We start from the raw sequence: 24328 nt of genomic DNA, 5'->3' as shown, positions 1-24328 counted from the left end.
AGGAAATATGTGGTTTAAGCATGCTGTCTTAGTCTGTTCAGCTTTTCCTTTCCTTCCTTTAGAACAATGGCTTTTGCATCTTTGTTATTGTATTGTGCTCGTGAGATCTATGTCTTGCTGCATTTCCTTTGTGGCTCTGAGCCAAGGTTACGTGAGATGTAATGGTTGGTGTGAATAAATGTTGCACATTCCGCGCTGTTTCACAAACACCCATGCAAAGGTATAAATATCACAGGTTTTATTCCATTTTTATTTTGTTAATCAATTTGCTATTAATTCAACTTAGATTAAAAATCATAATATTTGCAGAACATTTTGAAATATTGATTTATTCAACTGTGTACAAAGGAGAGAAAAAAAGTAGCATTCTCCTTTTTTAAAATCAAGGCTACCCATGTGAACCTCAAGGAGAGATTATGGACTTGAATCGTTTTCACTGCTTAAAGTTGATTGACATTTTCTGAGACTCTGAACAATCAATGATCAATTTCGCTCCGGTGATAAATAAAGTATTGTATCGTATTGTATTGAACTTTGTGCAGTTTTTTCACAAATCCCTATTTAAATTTTTATTGAAAGATTCTTCCCTGCTCCATGCCACTAAAAAATCCATAACCAACGGCACCAGCACCAGCCTACCTGATTATGGCCAGCTCCTTTATTACTTCACCCTATAAATATAAAAATGAACTGCAGATGCTGATTTATACCAAACATAGACACAAAATGCTCGTGTAATTCAGTGGGTCATGCAGCATCTCTGGAGAAAATGAATATGTGATATTTCTGGTTGGGATCCTTCTTCAGTCTGAAAAAGGGTCCAGATCCAAAATGTCACTTATCCATTTTCTCCAGAGATGCTGCCTGACCTGCTGAGTTACCCCAGCATTTTGTATCTATCACTCTTCATCCGGATCACTCTGCACTTTTTGGAATCCAGCCTTCTCTATTTTTTTCAAAATTTCCAAGGCTGTGGGTCAGTTCATATTTGTTTCCTCTCAAACCTGTTGCTGATACATATATGTGAATGGGTTCCTCTATCACACAACGTCATCAACTCAAGAATCCAACAATGACTCTAAGTTTGGACCCTTCTCATTCCCATCTAGTGAGCAAGTTTGAAGCAAGCTTGTTCATAACCATTAAACTGTGGCCCCTGGTTCTGGACTCCCCCAACATGTTTCCTGCCTCTAACGTGTCCAATCCCTTAATAATCTTATATGTTTCAATAAGATCCCCCTCATCCTTCTAAATTCCAGTGTATATAAGCCTAGTCGCTCCAGTCTTTCAATATACGACAGTCCCACCATTCCAGGAATTCACCTAGTGAACCTACGCTGCACGCCCTCAATAGCAAGAATATCCTTCCTCAAATTTGGAGACCAAAACTGCACACAGTACTCCAGGTGCGGTCTCCTGCACAACTGCAGAGGACCTCTTTGCTCTTATACTCAACTCCTCTTGTCATAAACGCCAAAATGCCATTAGCTTTCTTCACTGCCTGCTGTACCTGCATGCTAACTTTAAGTGACTGATGAACAAGGACATCCAGATCTCTTTGTACTTCCCCATTTCCCCACTTGACACCATTCAGATAATAATCTGCCTTCCTGTTCTTACCACCAAAGTGGATAACCTCACATTTATCCACATTAAACTGCATCTGCCATGCATCTGCCCACTCACACAACCTGTCCAAGTCTCCCTGTATCCTCATAGCATCCTCCTCACAGTTCACACTGCCACCCAGCTTTGTGTCATCTGCAAATTTACTAATGTTACTTTTAATCCCTTCATCTAAGTCATTAATGTATATTGTAAATAGCTGCGGTCCCAGCACCGAGCCTTGCGGTACCCCACTCGTCACTGCCATTCTGAAAGGGACCTGTTAATTCCTACTCTTTGTTTCCTGTCTGCCAACCAATTTTCTATCCATGTCAGCACCCTACCTCCAATACCATGTGCTCTAATCTTGCCCACTAATCTCCTATGTGGGATCTTATCAAAGGCTTTCTGAAAGTCCAGGTACACTACATCCACTGGCTTTCCCTTGTCCATTTTCCTAGTTACATCCTCAAAACATTCCAGAAGATTAGTCAAGCATGATTTCCCCTTCGTAAATCCATGCTGACTTGGAACAATCCTATTACTGTTATCCAAATGTTCCGCAATTTCTTCTTTTATAATTGACTCCAGCATCTTCCCCACCACTGATGTCAGATTGAGGAATGGAAGGTTATGGGGAATGTGCATGAAGAAGGAGATGAGGCCTACATTGATCAGCATGATCATATTGAATATGAGGTAGGCTAGAGGGGGCAGGTGGCCTAAAACTGCTACTATTTTCTTTATGTAGGAAAAAGAACTGCAGATGCTGGTTTAAATCGAAGGTAGACACAAAATGCTGGAGTAACTCAGCAGGTCAGGCAGCATCTTGGGAGAGAAGGAAACTGCTTCACAAAATGTCATTAGGTTCAGGCAATAAATCTTTGCTTGCCAGAGACACTCACTAAATTTTAAGAAGTCCACAAATCCAATAGGTCAGTATTTGGTGCCATTACTTGCTTGTGTTTAATTTTTGAATTGTTTGGCTGTTAAAGGCATATAGCAAATTATAGGGCATCAGTAGTCTGTTTATCGGAGTGACTAGTGATGCTGATGCAAATCTCCAAAACATTACTATTGGTTACATGTACCATAACAGCAAACATGATGTTCTCTGCTTTGGTTTTAAAATGATATCAAAGTTACAAACATAGATGTTAAATCTCTCTAGTTCATTAAAAAAAAAGAAAATTTGTGCTTTTCAAGACAATAAGTGTCTTATAGACAATAGACAATAGGTGCAGGAGTAGGCCATTCAGCCCTTCGAGCCAGCACCGCCATTCAATGCGATCATGGCTGATCACTCTCAATCAGTACCCCGTTCCTGCCTTCTCCCCATACCCCCTCACTCCGCTATCCTTAGAGCTCTATCCAGCTCTCTCTTGAAAGCATCCAACGAACTGGCCTCCACTGCCTTCTGAGGCAGAGAATTCCACACCTTCACCACTCTCTGACTGAAAAAGTTCTTCCTCATCTCCGTTCTAAATGGCCTACCCCTTATTCTTAAACTGTGGCCCCTTGTTCTGGACCCCCAACATTGGGAACATGTTTCCTGCCTCTAATGTGTCCAATCCCCTAATTATCTTATATGTTTCAATAAGATCCCCCCTCATCCTTCTAAATTCCAGTGTATACAAGCCTAATTGCTCCAGCCTTTCTTGCTGGATAGAAATCATTAAAATATTTTCTACACCTAAGTTTTACCCAGGTTGTTTTGGCTAGGTTCAGAGAAATGTTCCATCTTCACCATGCTTCAACACCAACTGTGTTGCACTTTACTGCATTAATGTGAATCACCCCTCCTTCATTTCTAGCCATCAACTTAGGGTTTTTGAGTTAACATGAGTAACAAGCCATCTATGATTTAAGTTTAAGGTGATTTGCATTTATTTTTATATTGTAGCTCAGAAAGCCAAATCAAATTTCTAGATCCCAGTTTTTCTTACTAGGCTCTTACAGTTAGGAATGAATAGAAAATATTCTTCTGGGGAATGACCTGGGTGTTCACAAAATACTCCTTGCCCATGTCCCATGTTTGACAATATTCAACTTTTAGACCTGCCTTAACTGTTTCCATTCTTGAAAAATGGCCACATGATTGAAACTATTGATTTGGGATTGGATGGGAAACATACAAAAATTCCATCTTCTCATAGTATTATTCTACATATCTTGGATACTTCTCAGGGTCCTTTCAACAAACTCGTCTTTGCTGTGAATTTCTTTTGCTCAGCAACTTTTTTTGGTACTTCAGACAAGGTTCAAACAATAATATGGGGATAACTACAAACTAAATATTTAAGCCTTTCTCTTGCTTCTTATAAAGTTTTATTGATGGCCCTTTCAAAACTTCTATTTTTTCTGACATTAACCTACTAACCAGGATACAAAACATTTCCATCTATTCAACCACACCCCCTTCCAGCTGTAAATAATGCTTCCCAGTGGAAATAACCAGAATCTTAATAATTTTGTTACAAATCATACATAGAAAATGAGTTGGCACCATGAGCTGTACATATTGGACGCCCTCTGACCTCAACTGGGCCATCTGATATATACCAAGTGAAGATAAGCAATTTACAATGCACTGGTCTGTTCTTGTGTAAAAATGTAGAAGGCTTTAAATATATTCCTTTGATTGGGAGATTAATTAGCTTAACTGAAATAATACTTCCACTTTTAAAATCAAACTGCTGTAAGAACATAGTGTAGGAACATTGGCAACATCCAGAGGGAGGTTCTTGACTCCAAACGTTGACAGTCCATTTCCCATCACAAAATGCCACCTGGCTCAGTTCATCCAAGAGTGTTTTTTTCCCCGCTTCAGAATCTAGCATCTGCAGTCTCTTGTGAATATTATATCCAATTTACAGTGGAAACCACGTGCCCACTTCCATAATTAAAAGTTGTTCTATAACCTAGCAGTGGTGCTTATTAAATCGCTGGTGGAAAGAACTTAAGGGCGTTAACAAATAAAAGCCGGAGTAGGCCATACGGTTCTTCGATCCTGTACCTGACATCTCATAAAATCTTAAATAAATCCCGTGCCATGTCCACGTTACCTCGCCATTCCTGTAATCCTCTAATGTCCTTGGTATGTAGAATAAATATTCAAACATCTCAAGATGTGGAGGGAAAGCAAACGAAAACGACACGTTTCACCAGGATTTAAAGCTCTACTTCAATTCCTTCTACGATGGTGCAATACCCAGGAGGACCTCTTAGTACCGGAAATTGAATTAAAATTTATTCTGGCCGATGATATCTATTGTAAATGTTACAGCAACCTGCCTTATCTTTCCAGGTGAAGTGACCGGCATTCTCCGTTCTTATTTCGGACAGGGTTCACTTGAGGTGGTTTTATTTAATCCCGATCAGTCGACTGCCCAAGATAGAATTTCAACGCCACACCATCTCTGCACCGATGTCATTCCGTGTGAATTGTTTTGCGCACTTAAAATATGGACGAGGGGAAAGGTCGCTGCATACTATTTTTTCATAAAGTTGTTGTTGTTTTCTCTTTGGGCATGTAGGCCGATAAATGGATGATTGAATCTTGAGGACACAGCCTCACCCTCTCCCTTGAGGCTCTCCGCACATCCTCTTATTCACCCTATTGTCCGAGTCACGTGCCGGCCCCAACGTGCTCGCGGCTCGCTCCGCGCAAAGTAGGAGGGATGAATAAACGCCAACCAACCGAAAAGCCCACGCTGCATGATGGGAATTGTAGTCCGCTTGGCTGCCTTGCGCCTGCATTGCATCCCACTTGCGTCCGTTGGAGGGCGTAAACTACGTTCCCCATCTACCCTCGCAGCCGGTGTCGCGCACGTGAGTTGACGCCTTGAGCTCGAGCGCTGAGCTTCTTGGTAGGTCTCAGTCAGTGAGTGGAAGAGAGCGCGTCCGCCATTTACAGTTGGGAAGAAAAGAGCGTGTGTGTTTCGGATCTGACAGACGGAGTAAGCGCCCATCTTCTCGCCCCCCCCCCAGCTCACGCGGGGGGCCCGGGCTCGAACTTATATCGAGGTGGAATATTGGCGATTTTCTTTTGTTGGAAAAATCAGTTCCATTGGAAGAGAAGAAGCCGGGATGTTTCGTATGTGGAAGGGACTGCAGTGAGAGCCTCTCCCCGGGCAGCTTGATCTTGCCCTGTGATTTCTATTGTTGCTCCCAGGCCTGTCTTGAGTGGCAGTGCGGACTGTCCCTTCTCATTACCATCATTTGTTGACTTTTTAAGAAAAGCTCAATATTTTCATCGCATCCATCTTGAAAGCTGTGGAACCAGAGCCTTTACGGACATTGACGGAACAGTTGTGGCGCTCTACATCATCGATGTTTAAAAAAAAGTGACTCCACATATTCGCTGTTCTGCAATTGAGAGAACTCGCCACATCGTTGTAAAACGGATTGTTACTTTGAATGTGCTTTTTGGGCGAACGATAAATCATTTTTTTGGAGCTTAAATTGAGGGAAAAGGAGCTGTTTTGGCTGGTGACATTGACTTTTCCATTTTAAATTCCTTTGCCCTCCCGAGAAATTAAGACTGAATGAAAGCAGTTTGGGATTTTTAAATCAAGGATGGATGGATCACATCAGATGGTCCATGTTTATCACGCTGCATTGCAACTGACTGAGGTGGACAGTATTTTTTGTTTCTTTTTTAAAGGAACGTCTGTGTTCCAGGGATCCGACCCTTTGCACATAAATAGCATGGAGTTATTTTGTATTTAAAAACAATCGGTTTGCAATTGACTCCTCGTGGTTAATTAAAAAAATTGCTTATCCTTTGAAATCTTGTTTTAGAGAGTAACCACTACATTTTGTTTTTTGAAGCCGTTTGCCAATCTGTTTTCTTGTGGCAATGTCAGAAAGCGCAGACAAAATTGGCTCATTATTGCGTCCTCCTAAAAATGGTACCAATTCTAGTTCGGATACTACAATAGGAGAACGTTTTGGAGTAAGTATGAGAAAAAAGGAAGAGTTCAACTCCCTCAGGAGGCGGAGGCATACAATGGACAAGGACAGCAAAGCAGAGCACCAACGTTTTATTAGGAGGAGTGTGATCTGCGATTCCAACGTAACCGCATTGGACCATTTACCGAGTAAAACCAGCATCATCGTCTCTCCGCCTGAATCGGATAATGCAACCATATTAATAAGTAATGTTACCAATAATAATGAAACACAGCCTCCAATACAAACAACTCCCGTTGACCCAGTCTCTACTGCAGTTCCTGTGATTAGAGAAGAAAAATGCGAAAATTGCACCGATGGCAGTGCGAAAGATGGAAGCAGGGTCGCGGGTATTGGCGATGAACCATCTCGGCCCTCTATCCGTTCGCCCGATGTCCATGTTTGCAATTATGCCGTAAGTACAACTGGCGGCATCGCTGTTAGTAAAGACCGAAAAAAACAAAAAGCTGTTCCAATTAAAGAGGAGGTCGAGTCGAAAGTCAATGAAGAGGACAGTGCGGAGAATCGTGAGGCAGAAGAGGCAAGAAATCTAGAGAGAAAGGCGCAGGAGGATAATGAAGAAATAGAGACAAAGGCTGTTGCAACTTCCCCTGATGGGAGGCTTTTGAAGTTCGACATAGAAATTGGGAGAGGATCGTTCAAAACTGTCTATAAGGGTCTCGACACGGAAACGACTGTGGAAGTAGCTTGGTGTGAATTACAGGTAAGCTTCGATGCTTAAATCGGAGGTCCAATTTGGAATAATGAAGATCCTCCTTTTCCGAGTTACAGCAGCACTGACAAGAAAACCTTGCAATACCAAAGACATTGTCAATTTTTATTACAGTCCTTGGTCTGATTGTCCACGCTGCTTGCCACTAAAGCATAGTTTGAAAAAGAGAAAGTTTGACTTAATTTCCTACATGTACATCTATTTAAAAGACTAATTGCTTTTCTTTTTCCTGGCTTTCATTTCTGCCTTATCTTGCCCAGATTTACTTTTTAGTGAAGGCTGTCTTTATTTCTTGGTTTGTGAACATTGGTAGTTTTGGCCATGGCTGATATATTAATATTAGATGACTTAAAAAAAGAATTCTAATGAGAATTGCCAAGCTCCCAGCTGAATTGTGAGTCTCTTGCACCACGTTGATCTGTAGTGTTGAGGTTTTTGGATTTGCTACCAACATTAGTTAGTGTGGGCCAAAGTAGATACTGAATTGGTATCATAAGTACGATGCTTTGCATTTTAATTTTTTTGTGGTGTCTAAAATGTTTGGTCTTCAGTAATCATTTCTGATCACTGATTAAATGCTGTACACCACTATTATTATTCTAGAGCTTGGGGTGAATATGTGGATTGTCTGCTTCTTTGTGCCCTGTAAGGTCACACAATTAACAGAGAGAGAATGGGCAGATGACTTGTTTTATTGATTTAAGTTGAGGGATAGATACATAGAACAACTCCAGAGATATGGGGCTTAATCTAAGAATCATGTCTTGGGATCTCTTAAGACAGGCATGAATGTAACAACATTTTATTAGGCTTATCTCATGTAATGATGGGTTGAAAAATGCCTTAAAAAATTATATGTGGGGATCACTGAACTTGTTTTCTGTTGAACTTATTCACGGGTGCAGGATAGAGAGAATATATATAGCATCAAGGGCAACAACTGGGGTTAAGAGGACGGTATTGATCAGCAGCATGGCCTGGAGGAGGGTAAGGCCTCTTTATTTATTGGAGATTTATTCCTGGTATTAGTAACTTGTTCTAGGTAAATAGAATCTACTTGAGTTGTTAACCCTATCTTCCTCCTCCACAAATGCTGCCCGACCTACTAAATATTTCATGCATTTTCTATTTTGAGTGATTTGTTTATAATACATAATGTAATAAAGCTATTTACTTAATGTTAAAACATTGCGTATTATAAACAAATCACACAAAATAGAAAATGCATGAAATATTTAGTAGGTCAGGCAGCATCTGTGGAGGAGGAAGATAGGTTTAACAACTCACGTAGATTCTATTTACCTAGAACAAGTTACTAAGTACGCCAGGAATAAATCTCCAAGTCACAGCAACACATCATGACAATTTCCAAAACTAGCACAATGAGGTTGAAACAGATAATAAATTGATCATATTTTCCTAAATTTTTTTTTCACTACATAAAAGTGATGTTTATGAGAATGATGGCTAACAATTTAGAGATGTTAAGATAGTTTACATTAAAAATGGGTATCACATTTGAATGTTAAGCCATCGGATAAAACCTGTAATATTTTATAGGTGCTATAAATTTATTGAAGCAAAGGATACACTTTGTAATTCTTTAAGTGTAATTATTAGAATCTATGTAAATATGTGATAAAATAGGATACGATACAGTTTAGAAATGCTTCATCAATGACCTTCCTTCCATTGTAAGTTCAGAAGTGGAGATGTTCATTGTGTAATATAAAATTCAATTTGCAACTACTCAGAATTACGTTATCCAAGTCTATGGACTTAAAAAAACTGCAGATATGGGGTGATAAGAGGCCAGGGTAGATGATTGGAAAGCAGGTGGGTCTGACTGTCATCTTAATTGAAAAGTGATTTGTTAAATGTATCACTGTTCCTTATAATCATTGGATCCAAATCCAAGAGCTTCCTGCTTTGAAAACCATGATAATAGACAATAGGTGCAGGAGTAGGCCATTTGGCCCTTTGAGCCAGCACCACCATTCAATGTAATCATGGCTGATCATCTGCAATCAGTACCCCGTTCCTGCCCTCTCCCCATACCCCCTGACTCCGCCATCCTTAAGAGCTCTATCTAACTCTCTCAACTAATGAAAGAATATGGAGCATCAACAGGATCACCGCAAAACTACTTTAGGGCAGTTAATGATGGACGATAAATGTTGGACTTGGCAGTTACGCCCACTTGCTTAAAGATTTTTAAAAACCCAAGATTCCTTTTTGTCTACTCCTTCTCGGCTTCTCATAACTTTCATACTTTGATCAAATCCCTCTTTGGTCCACTGATGAAAAAGTCCAGCCTAGCTAATCTCTCTTCATAATTAAAATTTTGCAAGCTTGGTAACATCCTTGTAAATCTCCTCTGCACCCTCTAGTGGTATTGCATTCATCCTGTAATGTGGTGATCAGGATTGTTTACATTTCTCCAGCCATGTCCTGGTATCCATTCAACCAATAAAGCCAATTATCATGTGTGCTATGATAAGCTGTTGATGAAGTTATCTGATTGGTAAGTTAATGAAGAGAGTTTAAGAAAGGTAACGAGGAACCCAAGCAAAGGGAGCAAGTGTTCAGCAGACACAAAGGACGACAAATAAAGTTGCAGTGCTGGATAATTCAGTGGGTCAGCAGATTAGGCCATGCAAGTGGAAGGAGCAAATCTAAGTCAAATGGTTCTGTCAGAACTGGTCAGTTCTGATACAACAGAGAAAACAAGTTAGCTGAAGGGTTTGAATTTGGTGTTGACTCTGGAAACCTAAAACACGCTAATAGAAGATGTGGTGTTATCCCTCAAACACTTGTTGGGGCCTGTTCAAAACAATGAATAAGCAGAAGTCAGAGAATGAGTTGGGTGGGGAATTGAAGTGGCAGGCAACAGGAAGCTCAGGATCTTATCTGTGGACTGAACACAAGTACTCTGCAAAGTTCTCACCAAGTCTGCACTTGGATTCTCCAACATGGGGGAGATCATAAGCCTTGTGGTGATTTGAAAGTGCAAATTAATCTTCATCTGGAAAGTGTTTAAGGTTCCTGGATAGTGAGGTGTAAAAGGACATGTTTAGAGATACAGCGTGGAAACAGGCCCTTTGGCCCACCGTCCATGCCAGCCATCGATCACCCGTTCTCACTAGTTCTGTGTGTCTAACGTTTGCATCCACTCCTTATATACTAGTGTAAGAAAATAACTGCAGATGCTGGTACAAATCGAAGGTATTTATTTCACAAAATGCTGGAGTAACTCAGCAGGTCGGGCAGCATCTCAGGAGAGAAGGAATGGGCGACGTTTCGGGTCGAGACCCTTCTTCAGACCGATGTCAGGTGGGCGGGACAAAGGAAGGATATAGGTGGAGACAGGAAGATAGAGGGAGAACTGGGAAGGGAGAGAGGAAGACGGACAGAGGAATTATCTAAAGTTGGAGAAGTCAATGTTCATACCGCTGGGCTGCAAGCTGCCCAAGCGAAATATGAGGTGCTGTTCCTCCAATTTCAGGTGGGCCTCACTATGGCACTGGAGGAGGCCCATGACAGAAAGGTCAGACTGGGAGTGGGAGGGGGAGTTGAAGTGCTCAGCCACCGGGAGATCAGGTTGGTTGAGGCAGACTGAGCGAAGGTGTTGAGCGAAACGATCGCCGAGCCTGCATTTGGTTTCGCTGATGTAAATAAGTTGACATCTAGAGCAGCGGATACTATAGATGAGGTTGGAGGAGGTGCAGGTGAACCTCTGTCTCACCTGGAAAGACTGTTTGGGTCCTTGGATGGAGTTGAGGGGGGAGGTAAAGGGACAGGTGTTGCATCTCCTGCGGTTGCAGGTTGCAGGGGAAAGTGCCCGGGGATGGGGTAGTTTGGGTAAGAAGGGACGAGTGGACCAGGGAGCTCCGGAGGGAACGGTCTCTGCGGAATGCAGAAAGGGGAGGGGATGGGAAGATTTGGCAAGTAGTGGGGTCCCGTTGGAAGTGACGGAAATGTTGAAGGATGATTTGTTGGATACGCTGGCTGATGGGGTGGAAGGCATGAACGAGGGGGATTCTATCCTTGTTATGAATGGGGGGAGTGGGAGCAAGACTGGAGCTGCGGGATACAGAAGAGGCCCTAGTGAGAGCCTCATCTATAATGGGAGAGGGGAAGCCCTATTTTCTGAAGAATGAGGACATCTCTGATGCCCTAGTGTGAAACACCTCATCCCGGGCGCAGATGCGGCATAGAAACTATCCTCGTATTGGCAATTCTGACTATCTTGGCATCTATCTATATACTAAAGCTCTCGTTTGTTCGTTTGTTCCTAAACTACAGGCAAAAACGGTACACGATAACACAATACTTTTAGGCCCACCTTACTCACTGTCGTCCCTTTGGTGCTAATGGAAGAAGTTTCATTGAAATCGGTGTTATATTTTTAAAGTTATTCACATTTTAAAGTTTAAATCTATCTCCGAGTTGGGGAGGAGAGAGGATAAGGAGGGTTGAGGGGGATGGAGTGGGGGGGGGGGGGGAGGGGAAGGGAGGAGGTGTGGGATGATAAGGGGGGTTGAGGGGGATGGGGTGGGTGGGGAGGGGGGGGGGAAGGAGGAGGAGGAGAGGGTGCTCCACCAATGCAGGAGAGGTTTGGGCCCAACGGGTCCATTTGGTCTAGTTGACATATAAAATAGCAGGACCAGCCAGCGCTATGTCACCACACTAACAATCTATGATCTATCCTGGACGAGAGTGGGTGTGTGCTGAGATGCAGGATGCAAGTGAGATGCGGTCAAGGGCTATTCAGTTCTGGCAGTTTGAAGCCCTAGTTCAGGAAGAAGGAAAACATCTGAGGCATACGTGGGTTGTCTCATTGGAGCAGATTGTTTCCTTGCATAGAAACATAGAAAACATAGAAAATAGGTGCAGGAGGAGGCCATTCGGTCCTTTGAGCCAGCACCACCGTTCATTGTGATCATGGCTGATCATCCACAATCAATAACCCGTGCCTGCCTTCTCCCCATATCCCTTGATGTCACTAGGCCCTAGAGCTCTATCTAACTCTTAAATCCACCCAGTGATTTGGCCTCCACTGCCCTCCGTGGCAGAGAATTCCACAAATTCACAACTCTTTGGGTGAAAAAGCTACTTCTAACCTCAGTTTTAAATGGCCTCCCCTTTATTGTAAGACTGTTGCCCTGGGTCTGGACTCGCCCAACATTGGGAACATTTTTCCTGCATCCAACTTGTCCAGTCCTTCTATAATTTTATATGTCTCTATAAGATCCCCTCTCATCCTTCTGAACTACAGTGAATACAAGCCTAGTCTTTTCAATCTTTCCTCATATGACAGTCTCGCCATCCCAGGGATCAATCTTGTGAACCTAGGCTGCACTTGTAGGAGGCAAGTTTGGAAGAAGTATTGTGTAGGAAGGAACTGCAGATGCTGGTTTAAACCAAAGATAGACACAAGAAGCTGGAGGAACTCCGGGACAGGCAGCATGTCTGGAAAGACGGAATGGGTGACGTTTCTTCAGACTGGTTAGGGATAAGGGAAACGAGTGATATGGACGATGATTTAGAGAGATAATGAACAATGAATGGAAGATATGCAAAAAAGTAACGATGATAAAGGATGCAGGCCATTGTTAGCCTTTTTGTTGGGTGAAAACAAGAAGCTCGTGCGACTTGGGTGGGGTAGGGAAAGAGAGAGAGGGAATGCTGGGGTTACTTGAAGTGAGAGAAATCATAATTCATACCACCTGGCTGTAAGTTGCTCAAGCGAAATATGAGATGCTGTTCCTCCAATTTGCGTTTAGCCTCACTCTGATAATGGAGGAGACCTATTGTTGAGATGACTGAGAATCCTTGGGTTAGCAATGGAGATTTGTTGCTAATTTATCCTCTTGGAGGTCCAGAAAACGAGTGAAGGAATAGATTGAGTGAAGGTGAGGGCAGGTTGGAAAATGACAGAAAAAGTAAAGACGTCTTAAGAGTACTGTAAAAGTACAGGGAGCAGGACTGACACAGCCATGAACGAGTGCAACTGAAGTGATTGTTTTTCCTTCACTTTCACCAGCTCCGCTCTCCTTGTGAAGATGACATTTATAAAAATGATGAATCTGCTGCGTCTTCATTTGGGTTAATGTTTTAAATTTTAATAGACCCTTTTTGTTGCTAATATTTTTCATGCACTCTTTTTCCTTCCTAATCTGTTTTCTCAGTTTAATCAGGGTTTTCTTTTTACCTATTCCATCTTGTATGCTCCTGACCATCCAATTGGTTTGTTGGAGAGATTGAGATTTGTATTTATTCACAAAATGTTGGAGTAACTCAGCAGGTCAGGCAGCATCTCAGGAGAGAAGGAATGAGTGACGTTTCGGGTCGAGACCCTTCTTCAGACTGATGTCAAGGGGGCGGGACAAAGGAAGGATATAGGTGGAGACAGGAAGATAGAGGGAGAACTGGGAAGGGGGAGGGGAAGAGAGGGACAGAGGAACTATCTAAAGTTGGAGAAGTCAATGTTCATACCGCTGGGCTGCAAGCTGAGATTTGTATTGAGAATTCTGCCATGTTTTTGACTGGGGGCATATATACTCTGACTCCAACTCCTCTTTGAATATCTTTGATCACTGTGATGGTGTTTACTGTGGCTCTCTCCACTTTTGCTAAGTGATATCTTTATACTTGATCTGCAATTTAAATTTTACTTCTGGTCTATCCTTTTCATAGAAACATAGAAAATAGGTGCAGGAGTAGGCCATTTGGCCCTTCGAGCCAGCACCACCATTCAATATGATCATGGCTGATCATCCAAAATCAGTAGCCCGTTCTGGCTTTTTCCCCATATCCCTAGATTCCCTTAGCCCCAAGTGCTAAATCTAACTCTCTTGAAAACATCCAGTGAATTGGCCCCCACTGCGTAATCTAAACCTAACCAAATTGAAAACACTATTGCTACTACCGCTCTGACCTGCCCGAGTTGAAAATACACTACAGTATGATTTTGATAAGTTGAAGGATTGATTAAAAAGGACAGGTTCATGTAATTCTCTTATGTCGTGCCCATTTAATCTGTTTGGTTGTTAATTTAATATTGGTTGAGTTCAGGAAAAAGTAATCGGCTACTTTGCTAAGTTTCTGGCTATTAAATAAAGACTGTTGGCTGAGTAACACAAGTTTGTGGATAGAAAGGCATTCATGGTTGCATGTGCTAAATGTCTGATGTAATTGAGTGTGGGTGGTGAGTGGGGCTAATTAAGCAGGCTGCTTTGTCATGGATGTTATTGAGTTGCTTTCAGTGTGGTTGAAACTGCATTTATCCAGGTAAGTGGGAGAATTCCATCACTTTCCTGATTTGTTCCTTCAATGTGATGATGCAAAGTTGGGTTGTTGCTCCTGGGTACCTAGCATCTAGCTTGCTTGAGTAATTCATAGTTAAGTAGCTGGTCCTGTTGAATTTCTGGTCAACGGCTAGTTCCTGAATATAGACAGTTGGGATTTATGTGATGGTAATGCTATTTAATGTGAAGGGTAGATGGTACGACTCTCCTGTTGAAGGTGATCATTGCCTAGCACTTATCTGCTTAACTCTGAGAAGTTATAAATAGAATTAAGGTTTTGGCGTCATCATTGAGTGTCCCCGTGTTTGACCTGCTAATGGAAGGTTGATGCTAAGGCACTACCCTGAAGAACCTCTACCGTGCTGTCTTCAGACTAGTCTTTTGTGAAATGAATGACTCCAAGTGTAAGTGCGTTTTTTTTCTTGAGGGCAACTGAGTTCAGTTTTACCAGACTCGTGGTACCACAATCAGTCAACTATTGCTCTTCTCCCCCATCAATTGTAAAGTGTTGACCTTCAAACTCTGATCCTACCACCCAAATCCATAGATTTCTGATGATTATCTTTGCTTTCCTGTGGCATTAGTTATTTGTACATCTATTTTGTCTATAGGACCACTTCCAAGAATCCATGTTTGAATTTAAGAGCTGCCATTCACCATAAATCACAATATGTTTTTGAAGTTTTAGAATCTTATACAGTACCAATGTATCATATTGAATTTCTGAATGCTAATTAAATTGTTTTGCTGTGGTGTTCCAAAGCACTTAATTTATATTTTGCTCATTTAAGCATCAATGTACAAGACAGTCCTGATCTTGACAGATGAAAGGAGGTAAGGCATAGCTGGAAGAGCTACTACCTCAGTGCCAGACACCCGGGTTTAATCCTGATCTTGGGTGCTGTCTCTGTGGAATTAGCATGTTCTTCCTGTGACCCTATGAATTTCCTCCGGGTGCTCCGGTGTCCTCCCAGATCACAAAGACATGCAGATTTATGTTAATTGGCTGCTGTAAACTAGTTACCCCAGTTGAAGGATAGGAGCGATTTAGAGGAATATGGGCTAAACGCGGGTAGTTGGAACTAATGTCAGTGGGGCATCTTGGTCGGCATGGACCAAGTTCGGCCGAAGGGCCGGTTTCTGTGCTGCATTCCAACTCATTGCTGCCCCCATCTTCTTAAAGAGAGTAATGTAATGTGATCAGGCTGTTTCATTTTTTGAGAGGGTTAGTTGTGATGGTGGATTTTTTTTAACCAAGTGTCATCAAGAATGGCTTTCATACAAAAAGATTGGGAATCACTCTTAGGTTTTGTGTTGTATCATTCTAAAGGTATCGGTAGATGGCGCTCTGATCACAGGTTTTATTTTTCTCTATGCATTAGCAGGGCACTTAATGGTATGTTTGATTTAATCAGATTTTCCCATGTACTTTTACAACTGAAAGAGTGAACTTGTCTATCATCATTGTAGGTTCAAGATTTGCAATATAGGATTGAGAATAATAATTGTGCTCTGCAGTTATGATATTCATTTTTGTACTGCAAGGTCATTGTAAATAACTGTCATATTGCTAAGAGAGGATTTGAGAGGATAATGTGATTTTCTTGTGAATTTGGTTGGTGTATTTGATTTTTTTTAAAGAAAACAGCTCACTACAGAGCCTGTTATTATATGGTTGAAATATTAAGTTAGTAGATGAAGCTGTGTACCTTAATTTCAGCACATCTAAAGAGAAGAAAATCTCTTGCAGGCATGAAGCTTCTACACTAAATATATAAATTGCACTCGGAAATAAACTAGATCTTCTGAAACACTTGGAAAAATCACAAAGCTCTACTATAAGTTCTACTATAACGTGATAGTTGTGTTCTTAAGAAACCTCGCATTGATGAAAATTACATAATAAAAACAATTGTGTCAACGGGGGAAAGGGGGTTGGGGGCAAGAGAGTTTGTCAATAGAAGTTTGTTTAATGCAGGATATTCAAAAATAAATGTCTTTTGATTGCTATAAATTTTATTTTTGTTGGAAGTTAAAACTATAAAAGGCGATGTTGCATTGTTTAATAGAGCATTATTGCACAAGTGGCAAAATAAGCAATTGGTTGTCAAATCCAGTGGCCACTTGTGGTGAAACTGACAGACTGTTCTTAAGCAATGGTGTCTGATTATTGTGGGGAGATTACATGTAAGCAGCTTTTTTTCCTATCCAGGCAGATGTCATTGAAATTAGAAAAGTTAAAACCACAACCAAGCTGATCTGAGGTTGAAGCCTCGCTTTTTGAACCTCACTCTTTTAGTTTCACTGTGGGCAGCCAGTTTATGCACAAAGAAAAAGCAATGCGAAAAAGTAGTTTTAGTGATGTTGATTGCAATATAGGTGTTTTGGAGGAATTTAACAATACTTGTTCTTTGAAATAGCTCCATGGGATTTATTCTCCACTTGAGAGCAGGAGTCTCTTTGCATTCTTAATGTCCAGGTGTTTGTGCAACAAACATTAGAGCTGCAGTAGAAAGGGCAGTTGGATAGCATCTTGTAACTATGTCATGTATTGGATTTTGTGTAAATAGTTTTCTAAGTGCCTTTTCTGATTCATTTTTAGAACCTTTTTGTTTATAAGCAACTTGAGAGTTCCAATCAAGGGTTAACTGGAATTTTGAAGTTGTAACAAAAAAGGAATGCTGGCAGCACTTGGCAAATAAGGTGGCAGCATTTGGGTGAGAAACTATTGACATTTCAGGGAAATGGAGAAAGAAGTTGTTGTTCAATGTAAAAATTAAGATCTGCCAGGTGATGAAGAATAACGATGGAAGGAAACTAGAAAGGTTTTCCTTATTGAAGGCTTCTACTCCAGGAAAATTGATGCCCCTCAGATCATTCTGATGAGAATTAGATGTGTTGGGGAATGTAAATCTCATCTTTGCAGAAAGTTGCTGTATTTTATACCTATGTCTGTTGCGCTGTGAAGAAAGTGAGATAAGGGGAGATGGAGGAGAAACATTTTAAATATGTCACTTGATCCTAAAACAAATAAAACCGGATTCTCTGAAATCTTGTATAGTTTACTTATCAACATATACCGACCGATCAGCCAAAACATTATGACCACTGACAGGCGAAGTGAATAACATTGATTATCTTGTTACAATGGCACCTGTCAAGGGGTGGGATATATTAGGCAGCAAGTCAACAGTCACTTCTTGAAGTTGATGTGTTGGATGCAGGAGAAAAGGGCAGGAGTAAAGACCTGAGCGACTTTGACAAGGGCCAAATTGTTATGGCCAGACGACTGGGTCAGAGCATCTCTGAAACGGCAAGGCTTGTGGGGTGCTCCCAGTCAGCAGTGGTGAATACCTACCGACAGTGGTCCGAGGAGGGACAAACCACAAACTGGCGACAGGGTGTTGGGCGCCCAAGGCTCATCGATGCGAAAGGGCAATGAAGGCTATCCCGTCTGGTCCGAACCGACAGAAGGTCTAATGGCACAAGTCACAGAAAATTTTAATGGTGTCACATGAGGAATGTGTCACAATACACAGTGCATCGCACCCTGCTGCGTATGGGGCTGCACATGGAGGACCAACAGCATATTAGGCAGGTGGTCATAATGTTTTGGCTGATCGGTGTAAATATTTCTGTTCATTCATTTGTCACACTCTTTGCAGGTTTCTATGATACATTTGACACAAATGGCTAACTGTAGCTTTAAGACACTCGTGGTCACTTTTCCGATGTGTTTAGCCAGTCTTTTGCACCAGAACTCTCCATTGCAGCAGCAATCAGCAGCAGCAGCAGCAATCAGCATAGCAGCAGCAATCAGCAGTATCAGCAGTAGCAGCAGCAGCAGCAGCAGCCAGCAGCAATCAGCAGCAGCAGCAGCAGCAGCAGCAGCCAGCACCAAGCTGTGTTGCTTGGGAAGTAGTGTGTGGGGATTGTGTGGGGATAGTAAGGAGTAAGACCTGTGTGATCTCCCGGACTAGTTTCGATCGCCTAGCTTGGGGTCGGAGAGGAATTTCCCGGATTTTTTCCCAAATTGGCCTGGGTTTTTTATCCGGTTTTTCGCCCCTCCCAGGAGATCACTCAGTTCTTTTGGGTGGGCGGTTGGAGCGGTTGGAGTAGCGGCCGGGCGGTAGGTTTAGTAACTGAGCGCGGGGCTTTGTTTGGAGAGTATGAGTGCCAGGGCAGTTTTTTTGTTCTGGGTGTCGGATGTGGGGAATCTGGGAGTCTGATAGTCTTCCAGACATCCACATCTGCGCCAGGTGTGACGAGATGGGGCTCCTAAGGGAACGTATTAGGAACCTGGAGTGGCAGATTGATGACCTCCGTCTGATCAGGGAGAGTGAGGAGGTTATAGATAGGAGTTACAAAGAGGTGGTCACTCCTAGACCACGGGAGGTAGACAAGTGGGTCACTGTTAGGGGGGGGCAAGGAACAGAGGCAGGGACTAGGGAGTACCCCGGTGGCTGTACCCCTTGGAAATAAGTACTCCTGTTTAAGTACTGTTGGGGGGGACAGCCTACCTGGGGGCAACGACGGTGCCCGGGCCTCTGGCAAGGAGTCTGGCCCTGTTGCTCAGAAGGGTAGGGAAAGGAAGAGGAGAGCGATAGTAATAGGGGACTCTATAGTGAGGGGGTCAGATAGGTGTTTCTGTGGATGCAGTCGGGAGACCCGGATGGTGGTTTGCCTCCCTGGTGCCGGTGTCCGGGATGTGTCTGAGCGTGTCCAGGATATCCTGAAAGGGGAGGGAGAGGAGCCAGAGGTCGTGGTACATATAGGTACCAACAATATAGGTAGGATAAGGGAAGAGGTCCTGAAAGGAGAATTCAGGGGGCTAGGAAGAGAGTTAAAAAGAAGGACTTCCAAAGTAATAATCTCAGGCTTACTGCCTGTGCCACGCGATAGTGAGAATAGGAATGGAGTGAGGTGGAGGATAAATACGTGGCTGAGGAACTGGTGCAGGGAGCAGGGTTTCAAGTTTCTGGATCATTGGGACCTCTTCTGGGGGAAGTATGACCTGTACAAAAAGGACGGGTTGCATCTGAACCCGAGGGGAACCAATATCCTGGCGGGGAGATTTGCTAAAATAACTGTGGAGACTTTAAACTAGTACGGTTGGGGGGAGGGACTCAAACACAGATAGCTAATAGGCAGTGTGTGAGGCAGGAGGCAGAAAAGGGAAACACTCAGACCCAATATGTAGGAGAGAAAGAAGGGAAAAGAAATAAACTGAGAATAAGAAATGATGGGTCCCTTAAATGTGTATATTTTAATGCTAGGAGCATTGTAAGAAAGGTGGATGAGCTTAGAGCCTGGATTGACATCTGGAAGTATGATGTTGTGGCGATCAGTGAAACATGGTTGCAGGAGGGTTGCAATTGGCAATTAAATATTCCAGGATTTCATTGTTTCAGATGTGATAGAATCGGAGGAGCAAGAGGTGGGGGTGTTGCATTGCTTGTCAGGGAGGATATCACAGCAGTGCTTTGGCAGGACAGACTAGAAGGCTCGATTAAGGAGGCTGTTTGGGTGGAACTCAGAAATGAGAAAGGTTTAGCAACACTTATAGGGGTGTATTATAGACCGCCAAATAGGGAACGAGAATTGGAAGAGCAAATATGTAAGGAGATAGCAGATATTAGTAGTAAGCACAGAGTGGTGATTGTGGGTGATTTCAATTTTCCGTACATAGACTGGGAATCACATTCTGTTAAAGGGCTGGATGGTTTGGAGTTTGTAAAATGTGTGCAGGATAGTTTTTTGCAGCAATACGTAGAGGTGCCTACCAGAGAAGGGGCAGTGTTGGACCTCCTGTTAGGAAATGAGATGGGTCAGGTGACGGAGGTATGTGTTGAGGAGCACTTTGGGTCTAGTGATCATAATGCCATTAGTTTCAATATCATTATGAAGAAGGTCAAATCTGGACCAAGGGTTGAGATTTTGGATTGGAGAAAGGCTAATTTTGAGGAGATGAGAAAGGATTTAAAAGGAGTGAAATGGAAATTGTTGTTTTATGAAAAGGATATAATAGAGAAATGGAGGATATTTAAAGGTGAAATTTTGAGAGTACAGAGTCTTTATGTCCCTGTTCGGTGGAAAGGAAAGAATAATAATTTGAAAGAGCCGTGGTTTTCCAGGGAAATTGGACACTTGGTTCGGAAAAAGAGGGAGATATACAATAAATATAAGCGGCAGGGAGTAAATGAGGTTCTTGAGGAATATAAAGAATGTAAAAGGAATCTTAAGAAGGAAATTAGAAAAGCGAAAAAAAGATATGAGGCTGCTTTGGCAAGTAATGTAAAAGTAAACCCCAAGGGGTTCTACAGATATGTCAATAGCAAAAGGATAGTGAGGGATAAAATTGGTCCATTAGAGAGTCAGAGTGGACAGCTATGTGCTGAGCCGGAAGAAATGGGGGAGATATTAAACAATTTCTTTTCTTCGGTATTTACCGAGGAGAAGGATATTGAATTATGTGAGGTAAGCGAAACAAGTAGAGTAGTGATGGAAATTAGGAGGATTAAAGAAGAGGAGGTACGGACACTTTTGAAGAATATAAAAGTGGATAAGTCTCCAGGTCCTGATAGGATATTCCCTAGGACATTGAGGGAAGTTAGTGCAGAAATAGCGGGGGCTATGACGGAAATATTTCAAACGTCATTAGAAACAGGGATGGTGCCGGAAGATTGGCGCATTGCGCATGTTGTGCCTTTGTTTAAAAAAGGTTCTAAAAGTAAACCTAGCAATTATAGACCTATTAGTTTGACGTCTGTGGTGGGAAAATTAATGGAAAAGCAGCTCATTCAGAAGCGCTCCTTTGACAGGTCGTCCCGTCCCCTTCCACCTTTGTTCGCTGGCCAGGTTGTCCGGATGGAGTCGACCTCCGGTCACCACCGGCTGGCCGTGGTCGTCGGCAATGCTGACTCTCCACGGTCGTACCTGGTCAACTACGAGGGCACCGTGTACCGTCGTACCCGCCAGCACCTGATGCTGGTAAACGAGCCTGCACCGCCTCCCGCGATCCCGTATTCACCTCCCGTCCAGTCCGCGGTGCCTGATGTGCCTCCTGCTCCGGTACATCCGCAGTCGCCCCAGCCACCTTCCCCTCCCTCGCCTGCGCGTGCATCGCTTCCCAGTCCTCCTCCTTCCCCTGGTTCCCCAGCCTCTGTACCCGCACCCGTTCATGCTGCTCCTTCGACCGGAGGGGATGGTGGGTTGCGCACCCGCTCTGGGAGAGTGGTCAGGCCGCCTGTCCGGTACGGTGTGTACGAGTAGTCTGCTTGTAGTTTGAGCCTAGCGCATGAGCCGTGGTCACTTTGTTTCCAAGAGGAAGGATGTAGATCAGTGCATGTTCCTTTAACATAGTGACCTCACCACTACTAACCACTCCCCATTGTCTCTGGTATAATTGTAACTTCCCCACCTCCAGCTCGCTCTCTAGTGCCAGTGATGACCACGGACAGCTAGGGCATAATGTATGTGTAGTGTCATTAATAAACTTATATAGTAAAAGACTCTGCCTACGAGTGGCATCCTTTTACAGGGACAATATATATAATTATTTGGATAATCAAGGCCTGATTAGAAACAGTCAACATGGATTTGTGCCTGGAAGGTCATGTTTGACTAATCTTCTTGAATTTTTTGAAAAGGTTACCAGGGAAATTGATAAGGGCAAGGCTGTGGATGTTGTCTATATGGACTTCAGTAAGGCATTTGACAAGGTTCCACATGGAAGGTTGATTAAGAAGGTTAAATTGTTGGGTATTAATAGTGAGGTTGCAAGATGGATTCAACAATGGCTGAATGGGAGATACCAGAGGGTAACGGTTGACAATTGTATGTCAGGTTGGAGGCCAGTGTCTAGTGGAGTGCCCCAAGGATCTGTGTTGGGTCCACTGTTGTTTGTCATTTACATTAATGATCTGGATGATGGTGTGGCAAATTGGATTAGTAAATATGCAGATGATACTAAGATAGGTGGAGTAGTTGATAGTGAGGTAGATTTTCAAAGTCTACAGAGAGACTTGGGCCTTTTGGAAGGGTGGGCTGAAAGATGGCAGATGGAGTTTAATGCTGATAAGTGTGAGGTGCTGCATTTTGGTAGGACAAATCAAAATAGGACGTACAGGGTAAATGGTAGGGAATTGAGGAATGCAGTGGAACAGAGGGATCTGGGAATAACTGTGCATTGTTCCCTATTCATGTGGATAGGGTGGTGAAGAAGGCGTTTGGTATGCTTGCCTTTATAAATCAGAGCATCGAATATAGAAGTTGGGATGTAATGTTGAAATTGTACAGGGCATTGGTGAGGCCGAATCTGGAGTATGGTGTGCAGTCCAAAATGGAGAGGGTACAGAGGAGATTTACTAGAATGTTGCCTGGGTTTCAGCACTTAGGCTACAGAGAGAGGTTGAACAGGTTGGGTCTTTATTCTTTGGAGCGTAGAAGGTTGAGGGGGGACTTGATAGAGGTTTTTAAAATTTTGAGAGGGACGGACAGAGTTGACGTGGGTAGGCTTTTCCCTTTGAGAGTGGGGAAGATTCCAACAAGGGGACATAGCTTCAGAATTGAGGGACAAAGGTTTAGGGGTAACATGAGGGGGAACTTCTTTACTCAGAGGGTTGTGGCTGTATGGAATGGGCTTCCGGTGGAAGTGGTGGAGGCTGGCTCGATTTTATTATTTAAGAGTAAATTGGATAGGTATATGGATAAGAGGGGATTAGAGGGTTATGGTCTGAGTGCAGGTAGATGAGACTAGGTCAGGGAGAATGGTCGGCGTGGACTGGTAGGGCCGGACAGGCCTGTTTCCATGCTGTAATTGTTATATGTTATATATGTTACTACCTTTAAATTTTGAGCATGTATTCCAGCTCTGACCTTGTGTTCTCTCCACCAGTAACTGCTGTTGCAAGTTTGAGATTCCTCTGCACTCATTAGCCTTTTGCTTGCATCCCCAAGGTCAAATCCTACTACTGTTGCCATATCTGATATTCGCAATGCAATTTAGGTCCTGGAGCCCACTGCATTGACTCTGCCACCCAATGTTCTTCTGTCCATAATGATGAATTTAATTAGATTGCAAACTAACTTGCATCTTTCCTTCAATGCTATCATTCTGCTTATTACGTGCTGCATACTTATTTTAGAAAAGACATAACATATGATAGAATATGTATTTAAATGGCTTCATTTCTATGAATCATCACTTTTGTTACTGTGGTTCCACTTTATCAGAATCATCGATTTATTGAGATAGATTATCCCTTTCAATATGAACAAAACCAAAAGATTTGGTATTTAATCCTACAATTCATGCATAATTTTGGTAAATATAACCGTTTATTTTGCCTGTATGGTTGTCCAGCTCGACAGATCTTGTCTGAAGTGATGATGAACATACAATCAAAAATAAGAAAGCGTGTGAGAAACCACGTCGATCATTTGTTTTGCAGAATTACAAAAGACAATGAGAAGAACTTGGTAATAGTTAGTTCTTCTAAGAACTAGTAGAAGAACTAGTAGAAGAACTAGCTTAAAATAAGTCCTCTTATACAGCAAAACGTTGTCCGAAGCTGGTAACTGCTTATCTTTCCAACAGTTATTCCTGGTCCTAGATTCTTCCTCCAGAGAAAATTCTTCTTCTTTATCCATCCTGTTAGGACTGCCCAGGATCTTCTTTTCGATCAACTACCCTTTCACTCTTCTAAATTCCAGGTGGTGCAAGCCT

General features: G+C 42.6%; 1 protein-coding gene across 12 annotated transcripts in view; it reads left to right on the top strand.

The window, feature by feature from the left end:
• The first annotated feature begins 5467 nt into the window (after positions 1 to 5467).
• LOC144603520 (serine/threonine-protein kinase WNK1-like) overlaps positions 5468 to 24328 on the top strand; it is a 109492-nt gene continuing 90631 nt past the window's right edge. For all 12 annotated transcript variants that reach the window (XM_078416818.1, XM_078416819.1, XM_078416821.1 and 9 more), the window contains exon 1: positions 5468 to 7282. In XM_078416818.1, the coding sequence (XP_078272944.1) occupies positions 6467 to 7282 (816 nt within the window). In that variant the 5' untranslated portion in view covers positions 5468 to 6466. The remainder of the gene's footprint in view (positions 7283 to 24328) is intronic.

This window comes from Rhinoraja longicauda, chromosome 20 (assembly GCF_053455715.1).
Source record: "Rhinoraja longicauda isolate Sanriku21f chromosome 20, sRhiLon1.1, whole genome shotgun sequence".
In the NCBI taxonomy this organism is placed as follows: domain Eukaryota; kingdom Metazoa; phylum Chordata; class Chondrichthyes; order Rajiformes; family Arhynchobatidae; genus Rhinoraja; species Rhinoraja longicauda.
The sequence above is the reverse complement of the archived record's forward strand: the minus strand, read 5'-3'. Positions and strand labels throughout refer to the sequence as shown.